The sequence below is a fragment of the Gastrolobium bilobum genome, unplaced genomic scaffold, assembly GCF_033153095.1.
Source record: "Gastrolobium bilobum isolate Gb01-03AN ecotype WA unplaced genomic scaffold, APGP_CSIRO_Gbil_v1 utg85175, whole genome shotgun sequence".
NCBI lineage: Eukaryota > Viridiplantae > Streptophyta > Magnoliopsida > Fabales > Fabaceae > Gastrolobium > Gastrolobium bilobum.
Window position 1 is genome coordinate 56,648 of NW_026899999.1, and position 14,173 is coordinate 70,820.

General features: G+C 36.4%; 1 protein-coding gene across 1 annotated transcript; it reads right to left on the reverse strand.

Moving 5' to 3' along the window:
• Nucleotides 1-1,827: 1,827 nt before the first annotated feature.
• On the reverse strand, nucleotides 1,828-13,907 carry LOC133294804 (protein STRUBBELIG-RECEPTOR FAMILY 3-like). The gene is made up of 17 exons (XM_061493553.1): nucleotides 13,850-13,907; nucleotides 13,426-13,737; nucleotides 12,711-12,840; nucleotides 12,540-12,611; nucleotides 12,270-12,335; nucleotides 12,120-12,191; nucleotides 11,947-12,018; nucleotides 11,785-11,856; nucleotides 11,637-11,702; nucleotides 11,401-11,466; nucleotides 10,047-10,534; nucleotides 9,468-9,940; nucleotides 3,703-3,974; nucleotides 2,978-3,116; nucleotides 2,647-2,783; nucleotides 2,315-2,471; nucleotides 1,828-2,212 (listed from the first exon to the last, which is right to left on the reverse strand). Exons 2-17 carry the CDS (start codon nucleotides 13,544-13,546, stop codon nucleotides 2,138-2,140), a joined length of 2,478 nt encoding a protein of 825 aa, XP_061349537.1. The 5' UTR covers nucleotides 13,547-13,737; nucleotides 13,850-13,907; the 3' UTR covers nucleotides 1,828-2,137.
• Nucleotides 13,908-14,173: the final 266 nt, after the last annotated feature.

A 14,173-nucleotide genomic window follows, 5' to 3' on the forward strand; every position in this document is an offset into this window, starting at 1 on the left:
TGACCTACGCATTAGTTTTTATAGTTTTCATTCATTTAAACTTCAATTTTATATTTTTATTTAGGCAAATATTACTCTCACATTACATGAGCTCATTTGTTATAGAAGTCAAGTGGGGTCCACCAATTTAAAACAAAAAAGAAAAAGAAAAAAATAAATTTATGACTTTCGAAGTGAGATATCTCATATAAAATTAGAGTAGTATTTTCTTTTTATTTATTAAGGTATCAGTCCTTACTTTTTATAAGAGATCGGTCCATATAATTTTTATTTATTAAAGTATTGATCTCTAAAAAATGAAAACCTAAATAAATAAATAAAAATATAGGAGTCGATATAAAAAAAATAATTATATGTGTTAAAACACAAATAAGTAAAATTATAGAAAAAAAATCTTCTTTTAGTTTTAAAAAATGTGACACACAACAAGTTTTTGTTAAAAAAAAAAAAAAAAACTTGTGTCTTTCTCTAATGAATTTCAAATCCCTTGTAGTTCTCCCCTGAAATTTGTTTAAAAAAAAGATTAACTATAATTTTGCCTTATATCTTCTTCAATTAGCCACCCCAAAGAAAAGAAAACGCGTGCCAAACCATCTGAAAGGTCATCATATACAAATATTCAATTATTTTCTTAGTGAGTTGGGTTTCTTTTTCCAGTGAATAGGGACCTGTCAATTTCGATTTAGCATGAAACGTCACGCAGCAAGCAGACATTCTTTGTCAGAAATGTTTCTTTATCTAACGCATTACACATTGCATAAACCGTCAGCCAAATTCGTTTTGATGGTGAAATCTACAGGTACTGCTTATCAGTTCATATTTTAATTCAATTAATTTTAATAGAGTTGTTGTTAAAATAATTGACAAATATTGTTAAAAAAATATTTATGTTTAAAGATATCTTAAGAATATAATTTAAACAATTGATTTAAATTTTATTATAATAACACGTTTGATTTATAATTTGAAACATTACAAGTTATGATTCAGAAAAAATCTTTTTTTTTTAACTTTTGTCTAAGAAATATTTAACTTTTTTGGTAAAAAAAAATATTTAACTTATTTGGGAATGATTTTGACCCTTGAATTGATTTTTTCCTGAAAAAATAAAAGTTAAAAGAAATAATTAATCTATATAATTTTACTCGACCTGAATTTTAGTTCATCTGTTTTATCCTAGGAAAAAGTGTTTGTCCTTTTAAATGACACAACTTACATCATTTCACTCTCACAAAGAAGTGAGACCCACACCTTTATATTTTTTTGTTCACTCTCTCTCCTCCTTTATCTATCTCTTTCTCTCACTTAAAATGACACAACTTTACATCCTTTAAAATGATAGACACTTTTTCCTTTATTTTAATATCAATACCCCGTAGCATTACTTATTTAAATTTTGATAATACTTCAATAGTTTGAAACTAAAGGATAATTTTTTCATCAAAAATAAAGACCAGTACCATAAAAAATAAAAATATATAACAAAAAATCTAAATGAATGAAAAATATTGAAACAAATATCCAAAAATATATATGGACCGAAATCCAAATCTTATAAAGACCAATAACATAATAACTAAATACGACCAAAGATCAAACGGGCACCAAACAAGAAAACAAGATTTCTTTTATTTTTTATTTTCTTGTCGTTTACAAAGAACAATATCAATTTACAAAAAAAAAAAAAGAACAATATCAGTGTTAAATTACAATGCTTGTCTATGATTTGGTACAAATGATTATCATACATTCATTATCAAGGAGAACATAACTGACGGACAACAGAATTACATTTTCATTACAAAGAATTTGGAAACAAATGGGTTAGTTACTCTGCAACACTAACATGGCATGGTTTAATGAACTATGAAATTATCAGATAAAGTAAGACTACACACATGCAAGGAGTGTTGGTCACTACAATTCTCTGAAGCTGATTGGACAAAACTCCTGGCAGAACTTAGCATATGTGAATGTTGAATAGGTTAGGATGAAGTAATGAAGCATGGAAACAACTAACTGGGCCCTTGTATATTATATGATATCTCTACTAGTTGATATTCAGCAGGAAAAATCTTTGCACATTTATTCATGAACAAAATCACAACCATTCTCAATTTTCATTTGATTCACTTTGCTAAGACTCCCTCCTTATCATATTTAGTAAGTATTGGACCACCTCTGACATTGCTGGCCTAAATTCTGCGTCAGACTGCATTAGATACATTTAAGGCAAGAGATTAATTAATTCCATAAGTTGGGAGATAAATGAGCTAACAATAATAATAATAACTGAGATTTTAAGTTCAGTCACCTGAAGGCATCGAGAAATAATGTCTGCAAAATTTGACAATGATTTAGCAGGGTAATCTCCAATTAAAGAAGGATCAACCATGCTTGATAATGCATCAATATCATGAAGTTGGGGAATTGCCCATCTGGCTAGGAATTGTTCTCCTCGCGGACGTGTCCTGTCCAAGATGTTCCAAATAATGAATCAAATGCTTAAAAAGCCCAAAGAGATGCTAAAGTATGATGTTTTGTAGAGAACCAATTTAATCCAAAAGTTTCAGCTATTAGGTGAAGGCACGTTAATGGTTTTTATATTTTGTATCTTATTTCTCTAACATGTTTATGCATTCTTACCTGTCATGGGGCTGACGACCAGTCAAAAGTTCTAACATAATTACTCCAAAGCTGTAAACATCACTTTGGTGAGTGTAAATTCCTGACTCCATTTCTGGAGCTCCATGGCCGTAAGTTGTTAGCAGGTGCCCCGAGAGCTGACAATGTATGGAATATTATCAGACTGTTAATGCAAATTACATTGACATACCTATTTAATGATATGCTATTTAACATTAAATTAAATCATGCTACAATATGATGAGATACATCAAACCCATAAAAATTATACTATTTTCCTCATAATGTTGAAACTTGGAACAAACTTTTACAATATGGAATAATGTCTTACCTGACTTACAGATCCCGAAACTATTAATGAGGCTAAACCACAATCAGATACACGCGCGGATAGATCCTTGTCAAGGAGAATATTGGCAGACTTCAAATTTCTATGTACCACAGGTGGCTGACATTTCTCATGCAAATATCTTGTGAAATGACAAGAAGCATTAGATTCAGAATCTCAAATCTTGTGTGCTTAAATATTTTAAAGCAGAGAAAAAATTTCCCACCCCTTAATTTTCAATTACATTTTTGCATAAGCTTAATTTAATTGTCTGGAAAATCGTATAGTTCTCTCTAAAGAGATTAGACAAGAGATTTGTTATTGTTAGAGATAAAAACCATTGTTTGGTAAGCACCCAATAGCTTATACTTTTGGGATGAATAGGTTAATGGTGTTTAATTATTTATAACCTCTTTCATAGAGAGAATAGAGCAAAATGTGATTTGAACTATAACTACAAGATCCATATCAAGAAGCATTATGGGTAAGTATGATGTTTTACCAATTTAAACTTTAGAAAGTTCTAATAAGGTTAGAATATAGTCACCATATTAATGACCCAGTTTTTAGCAAAATGCTTTCAGCATTAAATGAATTCACAGAGTAAAATTAAAAACTTTAGACCGGACCAACTATAATTTTAAAATGAAAACTTCAAAGCCATAATAAGCTACAAGTTAACAAGCTTGAGCAATTTTTTTCATATCCATAATGATTACTTGACTTACTCTAAGGCTTTAGCAGCACCGAGAGCTATCAGAATGCGAGTATTCCACGTGAGTTTTGTTTTGAATTCCTCATCTGAGTGGAGTGCATCATGCAGTGACCCGTTACTGCAGTACTGATAGATCAGAAGCCTCTCACCATGCTCTGAACAGTATCCAACAAGCTCAACAATATTTACATGTCGCATTTTGTCGATATCATTTACCAATTCAAGAAACTCATCATCCTTCTGGTGATCAGAAGCTTTCTTTTCCAGTTTCTTGACAGCAAGCAGCTAACAATTCATAAAGAAAGAACAAGTATCAAAACATGAACCCAATCAAGGCACAACGCATTAACACTAACGATGTTTTAGCAAGTGAAAGAGAAGCAGAAACATCTGAATTAAGATGTAATTCACAGAGATTGGTTGTTAAACCTGTGATTAGATCAACACATGCATTTAGCCATTTACCATGCCATTCAAGAAATGCCTTGGCAAAATATGAAAATCAGAAGAGGTAAAGGCCAGAATTATTAAATAAACAATGTTTGAATATTTTTGAAGTCGTTCAAGAATCATAGAATTAGCAGACACCTAAGCAATCAAGTTGGCAAAAAGAAGAGGGAGTCATGGATGCATATACTTCAAACACATCCCCAGGGAAAAGACATGTATAAGACCCAGAAAAAAGAAAATAAAATAAAAAAACCAGTTCAACTAGGTAAAATAAACAGTATTGTTGTAAATATTAGGTCTTTTATTATTATTAGTATTTGTTGTATTGGGCCAAGCCCATTAGGTCCTTTTTCAAGTTGGTATCAGAGCTCTCGATCCAGAGGGCTCTGCTTCCGCGCCTACGAAACCTTTCTATTCTTTTTCACGTCTCTCGCTGCCATCAGCCGCCACCGGAAATTTTTTCCGGGGACCTCTTGGACCGAGAAGACCATTGCTTCACTGTTCCTCTTTCTTTTTCTTGTCTATTACACAACCAGAAACAAACGTTCACAGAATCAACGTACAGAACCACCGTACAGAACCTGTTCATCGCGATTGTAACCTTTTTCCGGTGGATTCTTCACTCCGAACAGCCACAGAAACCATCGCGCTCGCCGGACGACCTTCGCCTGAAAAACCCAGCACCATCGGAGGTCAGACGCGCCTCCACGCGCCGCCCTTGTCTCTGCGCGTGAATCCCACGCGCCGCCAGCTTCACCGGCGCGTGACAGCGCGTGACGGTGGTTCTCGGCCGCGGACCACCACGGTTCTGATCGTCTCTCCAAGCCGGTTCTGGATCTGTGCTCTCTACTTTGATCGGACATCGTTTGGTATTTTTTTCAGAATTTCTTGGCTTCTTGGAGTTTGTTCTTTCACCAATTTCTTGCCTCCGACCAGATCTGACGTTGTTTGGTATTTGTTCCGGTATGTGGTCACTGTGTTACTGTTTCGGCCGCTGTGTTACTGTTCCGGTCAGATCTGACGTTGTTTAGTATTTGTTTGTGATTTTGTGGCTTCTTGGAGCTTTTCTTTGACCATTTGCTGTGCAGTATGGCCTCTTCTCAAAGGAGTTCTTTTTCAAAATTTTATGATGGTACCTCTTCTAGACCTAAGAGAAATGATCGATGGTGTTCTTATTGTAAAAGAACAGGTCATATCAAGGATTTATGCTTTCGCCTTTATGGAAAGCAAACTCTTAGAAAAGATGGCAAGGATGCGTGGTCAAGCGCATTTTACTTCTTCTGAAATAACCCCTGCACCTAATGAGACCCAATCTGCATTTCGTCCAGATGAGTTGGAACGACTCCGAACCATTCTTGATTATCTGAGTAAGCCATCTGATACTAGTGCTTTGGCTATGACTGGTATGAGCTCCAAAACTCATTCTTTCATTTCTTCATGTAATGATTTTAAACATTCTTGGGTTGTTGATTCTGGTGCTACTGATCATATGGCTTGTTGTGCTGACTCCTTTATTTCTTATCATCCTACCATTGGAACTCATACAATATCCATAGCTGATGGCTCACATACATCAGTTGCGGGTTCTGGTGACATAAACTTACAGCAGTCCTTACATCTTAAGGATGTTCTTCATGTTCCTAAACTCTCCACGAATCTTCTTTCTATTCACAAAATTACAAAAGATTTGAATTGTACTGTAACCTTCTTCCCTACCCATTGTGTTTTTCATCTCGCCACAGGGAAGACGATTGGTAGTGCTAAAGAGCAAGGTGGGCTGTACTATCTGGTGTCACAATCTCCCGCAAATAAAGTAATAGATCACACATTCATGTCTCATGGTCAATCAACTGCTGATTCTTTAATTTGGCTGCATCATAAGCGTTTAGGTCATCCTCCATTTAGTTTACTCAAATCTTTATTCCCGTCATTGTTTTTGTCTAAGTCTGTTGAGTCTTTTCATTGTGATGTTTGTGAATTTGCTAAGCATCATCGTGTGTCTTTTCCTTCTAGTATTACTAAGAGTGTTGAACCTTTTGATCTTATTCATTCTGATGTTTGGGGTCCTTCTAAGGTCCCTCATTCTTCTGGAAATAAATGGTTTGTTTCTTTTATTGATGATTACACTCGTGTCACTTGGGTTTACTTAATGCGTGAAAAGTCTGAGGTACCACAACTGTTCTTTCAATTTTATAAAATGATTGAGACTCAATTTTGTAAAAATATCAAAAGACTAAGGACAGATAATGGTACTGAATATGTCAATCACTCTTTTTCCCAATTTATACAAAATCAAGGTATGATTCATGAACTTACTTGTGTAGACACCCCTCAACAAAATGGGGTTGCTGAAAGGAAAAATCGTCACCTTCTTGAAGTTGCTCGTGCCTTACTGTTTCAAACACATGTACCCAAATGCTATTGGGGAGATGCCATTCTTACTGCAGCGTTCTTGATCAATCGTCTACCCACTCGGGTTCTCGATCATGTAAGTCCTATTCACTCCATGACTTCTTTTTTTCCTTCTGTTCCAACTTTGCAAAGTCTTCCTCCTCGAGTGTTTGGGTGTGTTGTCTTTGTTCATATTCATAAACAGCATCGCAGTAAGTTGGATCCTAGGGCTCTTAAATGTGTCTTCCTTGGTTATGCTCCTGATAAGAAGGGCTACAAGTGCTATCACCCTGGAAGTCGGAAATTTTTTGTTTCTATGGATGTTACATTTCAGGAATCTGAGTCCTTTTTCCAAGGTCCTCATCTTCAGGGGGAGAATAATTCACCAGAAGACTCATCACCTTCCTTCTTTGAATCTTCAGTGTCTACTTCTTCACCTGTGTCAGTGTCTCTTCCTCTTGTTCCTGTTCCTAATGTGTCTATGTCTGATCCTCCTGTGACTGATCCTCCTATGACTGATACATCAAATACACCAGAGATACGGAAGATTGTGACACCTGAATTGGTATATCAAAGAAGGAAACAGCCCACATTGCCTCAACAGCAACCTCAATCGTCTGAACCACTGGTAAGTCCTGAATCTCATATTTCTGATCATGATGTTAATACGTCTGATGACTTACCCATTACTACTGTTTCTGATGACTTACCCATTACTACTGCTTCAGATGATTTACCCATTGCTTTAAGAAAAGGAAAAAGATCTTGTTCCAAGAAAACTTGTTCTTCCTGTCCCTCTTGTACTCAATACCCTATCTCCCATTTTGTTTCCTCTGCTAATCTTTCTGTGCAGCACAAAAGCTTTGTTTCAGCACTAGATTCTACTTCAATCCCAAAATCAGTACATGAAGCTTTGAAAGATGGGAATTGGGCTCAAGCCATGCAAGAGGAGATGAATGCGTTGGAGAAAAATAAAACATGGGAGGTTATTGATAGACCCAACGGAAAGAAAGCAGTAGGGTGCAGATGGGTTTATGCCCTGAAATATAATTCTGATGGCACTCTTGAGAGATACAAGGCTCGATTAGTCGCCAAAGGTTACACTCAAACCTATGGCATTGATTATGAAGAAACCTTTGCTCCAGTTGCAAAGATGAATACAGTGAGAATCTTGTTGTCCCTTGCTGCCCATTACAATTGGGATATAAATCAATTTGATGTGAAAAATGCTTTCCTCAATGGTGAGTTAGAAGAAGAAGTCTACATGGAAATCCCGCCTGGTTTTGATTCTGTGAAGGGGGAAAATAAAGTTTGTCGATTAAAAAAGGCCTTGTATGGATTGAAACAGTCACCTCGTGCTTGGTTTGGAAGGTTTACTAAGGTTATGATGACCTTAGGATATAGACAGAGTCAAGGAGATCACACTCTTTTCTTCAAGCACTCCCAAAATGGGAAGCTTACTGTGCTCCTTGTATATGTTGATGATATTATTATCACAGGTGATGATTTTGTGGAGAGACAGATTCTGCAGACACGACTTGCCTCTGAGTTCGAAGTCAAAGACCTTGGGAAACTAAGATATTTCCTAGGGATAGAAGTAGCTCATTCAAGCAAAGGAATTTTTATCAGTCAGAGGAAATATGTTTTGGATCTTCTCAAAGAAGCAGGGAAGCTCGGGTGTAAACCCTCTAATACTCCTATTGAGCAGAATCACAAGATAGGCTTTGAAGAGGAGAGTCCTCCAGTTGATAAAGGACAATATCAACGGCTAGTTGGAAAATTGATATATCTGGCCCATACTAGGCCAGACCTAGCTTATGCTGTTAGTGTTGTCAGTCAGTTTATGCACGATCCAAAGGAGAAACACATGCAGGCAGTAGAGAGAATTCTTCAGTATCTTAAAGCTACTCCTGGTAAAGGATTGTTATTCCGACGTGATGGTAATCTCTCTTTAGAAGTCTACACTGATGCTGATTATGCTGGATCCGTGACTGACCGTCGTTCTACCACTGGTTATTGCATGTTTCTTTGCGGTAACTTGGTGACATGGAGAAGTAAGAAACAAGATGTGGTTGCCAGATCAAGTGCAGAAGCTGAATTTCGAGCTATGGCTCAAGGCATTTGTGAGTTACTGTGGCTGAAAATTGTACTTGATGATCTCAAAATAAAATGTGAGGGACCTATGAAGCTGCTATGTGATAATAAGTCCGCTATTTGTATAGCTCATAATCCAGTTCAACATGATCGGACTAAACATATTGAGGTCGACCGCCATTTCATCAAAGAGAAACTTGATAGCGGGTTGATTACCACTCCATACATTCCCACTGGGCGTCAATTAACTGATCTATTGACAAAGGGACTTCCTTCAGATAGATTTCAAGAACTTACTAGCAAGCTGGGAATGATAAATATCTATTCCTCAGCTTGAGGGGGAGTGTTGTAAATATTAGGTCTTTTATTATTATTAGTATTTGTTGTATTGGGCCAAGCCCATTAGGTCAAGAATTAGGGTTTTTGGTCTCTATAAATAGAGACCTCTTTATATCATATTATTTCACAATTCTAAAATATATCAGAATACCCTTTTTCAAGTAGTATCATGCAAGAACAACCCACAAACTGAATGAATATAAAATTTTCATGCTCTATACACTATATTTGACCTCACAGACTAGAAATGTTGAAACAGGAATATATAAGATGACAAAATGAATATCATCTGTCCAGCTAAAAGAACAGTAGAAAGATTAAAAAAAAACAAAGGAGACGAAGTATCGATCGCATTAATGTAAACATTAATGGCTATCTAAGGTGGATTAAAGTCCAAAGACAGGTCATAACAATAAAGAGATGCGGGGGGAAAAACAGCATATGCAACTTGTTTAATCAGTACACACTATATTAATCAATGCAATTGATAAGAAATAATCCTACCTTCCCATTAGGAAGCTCTGCCCTATACACCCTGCCCAGCATGCCTCCTCCTATAAGATTTTCTTGAGAAAAGCTATTTGTATACTGTTGAAGGGATGCAATGGTGAAAGATTTTGCCAGAGTGGAAGGAGGAACTGAACTTTTTACAGATGGATTGGCATTAGTCCCTTTGCGGAACATGGTTGGCTCAACAATCACCCTCTTAGTAGGAGGAGGAGGTGGGGGTGGAGGAGGGGGAGGGGGAGGGGGAGGTGGGGGTGGGGGTGGAGGTGGAGGAGGTGGGGGTGGAGCAGGCGGCATTGAATATACTTCTAGTGTACTCATATCTATCCTATGATCTTTCGGCTTTGGTACTGTTGCAATTCTTTGCACATCCTTCTTTTGCTCATCCTGTGGATTTGGAGTAACCCCCACTTTCCTGGTCTCTGCTTGACGATTCTCTTTTGGCCTCAGAACATCCTCTACTGGTGGTACTGTTAAGATGAATTTAAAAAGTTAGGTGATTGTGAATCCTTCCAGTGTATAATTAAATGTTAAGATTATAAATTAGATGAAGGACCAAAAGGTATATTTATTTACCTTTCTCAGTTTGACTAGGTGTTTGGACTAAAGCACCATAATCCCTAGCATTCTGTCTTTCTCCTCCATATGCACCAATTTGATGTCGTTTGGACCTTCTGTCATCACGTTCCCTTCTAATACATCCTGGAATAAAGAGAATGAGTCCTAGGATCAAAATAACGGATCCCAATACACTAGCAATAGATATCCAAACCACCCTCTTGGTGGTTTTTTTCGATTTCCCAGAATTTGATTCCTTTGCTCCGGTTGGTCCATCAGCCTGTTTAGTGGGTACATGACCAGAAGATGGTGCCCCAGAAACCACTGTTCCTGGTGGTGCCCCAGAAACCACTGTTCCTGGTGGTGCCCCAGAAACCGGTGTTCCTGATGGTGCCCCAGAAACCACTGTTCCTGGTGGTGCCCCAGAAACTGGTGCTGTCACTGGAGGGCCAGGTGCAGGACTAGGAATTGAAGTAGCATTAATATTAAATGGGTTTCCAGCTTGTCTGCATAATAAACATCGCCTTTAGTAACTGAAGCTTACCCAATTACAACAATATTATTCATATTCAAATTCAAATTTCTGATGTGACCGAAATCAATAAATAACTCGGAATTAAGGAAACTTTGAACAAGGAACAAACACTTGAGTTCTCTCAATAGTCACAAAATATACCAAGTAAGCTAGGAGATAGCCACATAAAATAAACTAAAACTACACTTTAAGTCCTGCTATTGCCAACATGACAATAGTATGGTGACCACTTTTTTAAATGTAGCTCACCATTACCATTCCCCTTCTATTGTTAAGTATTATTATCCTTCTTCAAATCCAATTTAATGTATAAAGTCCAAACCATGTGTGCATTTAACTGGCCAAGCACCATTGTACACCACACAAGCTAATTCCTCCATCACAAATTTTGAGACGTTCATTTGGGTGCAAAAGAAGTGTACCTTGTCAAATGCACAGTGACTATTACAAATTGGAAATTGTATGTAATGTTGACTCTTGGGACTTATCTTAAATCACACATTTTATTTTATTTTTTACTTTTTCTTGGTAATTTAACTGGAGGCAGCATCTAATTGGTTGTTTCCTAGAACTGCAATGCCTCTGAAATTCTGCAGAAAGCCCCAAGTCAAAGTATCATTGATTCTCTTTTGGCCTTATCTGCTCCTTTTTTTGCTTAATTGCAACACTGGACTTCTTTGAAATTAGCAGGATCAGATAAATTTTCAAGGAAACGTAGTCTAAAGTTCGAACCACCAAGTTCCATGTCCATCTTCACATTTTTTTAATTCATCAAATCATCCTTTTAAAGCATAAAAAGCAAAATAAGCAAAATACTTGAGTTTTTAAGGCTTGCACCTGAAGTTAGGGATGCTTAGCAACTTTGGAGGTATTGGGCCAGCAAACTGGTTGTTCTCAATATTCCTGCTCAAACAGGGCAGAATAAGCACAAATTTAACAGAGAATCAAGTAGTATCAAAATTAAAAATATAGCATCTAATCCCATTAAAATCTCTACAATCCATTATGAAAAAAAAAAATTATAAACAAATATATCAGCTATAATTTATGTGAAACGTGGTTAAGAGAAGTACAAATCTTTCAGAGGGAGGTCTTGTAAAACATCAAGTGTCCCAGACAGTTTATTATTCTGCAAGCGTCTGCCAACAAAAAAATAGTGAGTTTGCTTGATAAAGAAAATAGAAGTTCATACTTTTTATCTTAGTAAGACAAAATACTCACAAGGTGGTCAAAGATGACAAATTCTCTACAGATGGAGGCAATTTCCCGCTCAAACTATTATTAGATAAATCTCTGCACAAGAGTTAGTAGCTCTGTCAAATATGTTTAGTAATGAAGCAAAGAATCTTCATTCAAATTGTATCATTTAAAATGAGGCCATACAGATTGATCAATAGTGGAAGTGCCTGAAATGCATCTGGTATTTCTCCAGTTAAAAGATTGTTGTTAAGAGACCTGAAAGGAGATAATTCAATATAATTTAGATAAATTTTCATAAAATTTAACATCAGCTACCATACAAATTTAATATAAAATAGGAGAATCAACAAACTCACATGTCAGTCAGTCCAGTCAAAGTGGATAAAGAGGTTGGAATACTTCCAGTTAACTGGTTGGCTGAAAGAAATCTGCAAATACAAACCATCATGTCTTTTTGCACAATTTGTTGGGAAGAGCTAGTTTTACAGACATAGGTTATTACATACAAGTTTTTCAAGGTAACTGGCAAATTGGATGGAATACTTCCCCCAATGTTGTTGTTGCTGAGTTCACTGCCTCCGAAATACATAGCAAACAGTAAAGAAGATGCAGAAGAAACTTATGGGTACTGTGAGAAAAATGACCACTGAAATTCATGAACTGAAGAAAATGCAATAGATGCACAGACATACACTCAAGCATGCACATGCTCATGCTCATGCATGCATGCACACACAGAGACAAATGCAAAGAGAGAGAGAGAGAATTCTATTTACATTATTGAAATAGAAACAAACGTTGCCAGTTTATCACCAAGTTCTCCTCCCAAATTTGCACCATTAAGAACGCTGTCAAAAATAGGATGATAACAAAACTTACGGTAAACTATATATCAATCAATAATTCAATATGAAGAGTCAAGCCAAAGGGATAACAAAATAACATACATTTTTTGTATGAATGAACCATTACACTGAATGCCTTGCCACCCTTCACCGCACGGATCTCCCCCACTTGGAACCCACCCAGGCAGAACAGGGGATCCCCAAGCAGCATATAAGCTATTAATTGCAGCAACTGATACAATCAGAAAATTTTAGAACTTCTATAAACCACATATATGTATGACATAATCAATCAAGAATATGTTGAAATTTGTAATTTATAAATTTCCTGTTCTAGTTCACATCCAAACAATTCAGTAACCCTCCACATATCAATCAAGACAAAAGGCAGAATAATTAATGTATCACCACTACTAGCATTCAATAACAGACCAATAGACATGAAAAATAAGGCGAATGTTATAATATTAAACAAGGGACACTTGGACATATCGATTAACTGAAGACTGACAAAGTCCAGGAACACAAATTTTAGTACTTCAATTTTGCGAGGGAGTTTGGTCATCAACGGTCAACCCCAAAGCATCAATGTAGAAGACATGAAATCCAATTCGATTGACGGTAGATATAAGAGAAGCAGAAAGTCTTCAACCATCATCCACACACACACACACACACACACATAATATTAAAAAAAGAAGACCCAGAAGAATGCACCATTAGCTAAATAATATACTTTTTGTGACCAGAGAATCTGGAGCCATTTACTTGTGAGACTAAGCAAAATGCCAAAGGAGAAAAGAGGAAGGATTCTTACCATCAGAGGGATCAGTGACTGCACTTGAAATCTGAATTGTGCAGATCAACAAAAATCCCAATAGAACTTGTCCAACGATCTTCACTCTCTTGTACTCCAAAGCAGATCTCTTCCAACCCATTGAAATCTTCAGCACACTCTTCTCCGAGCAATCCAATCACAAAAGCATCCTCCCAACTGAAGAAGAACGAGGTCAACTGGTCAACACTCCTCAACTCAGCACCTGATCCTATCACCACCTCAAAACTCTGAAAATCCAACCCAACAAAAACCAAAAATATCCACACCCCACGACTCCACACACACAAAAATCTGCATAAACACAACCCAATATTAAAAAAAAAGGACACGTTGATTTCAAGCCTTAAGACACTATCATGAGGATAACTTCTGAAAAGAAAAGAGAAAAATGAGATGAACTCACTTGCAGACAAATTAAGTTGGGAAATGCTGAAGATTTGATTGAGATGAGAACCAAACACAAGTTACAATTGTTGGAGCCACCCAAGCAGAAGAAAAATAAAATAAAACGTGGCGTCTAAGATTCAAAAACAGTAGAAGAAGGGAAGGTAAGCACACATATTGCATTGCATCAATAAAGGAAATTTGGCAATATAATAATAATATGTAATTGAAACTTACGTCAAACCCTAACCTTTGTAAAAGAAGAAACTGTGAACAAGGAAAAAGGCAAGCCAAATTTGTAAAGGTACAGTGACAAAGGTTGTCTCTCTCTCTCTCTCTCTCT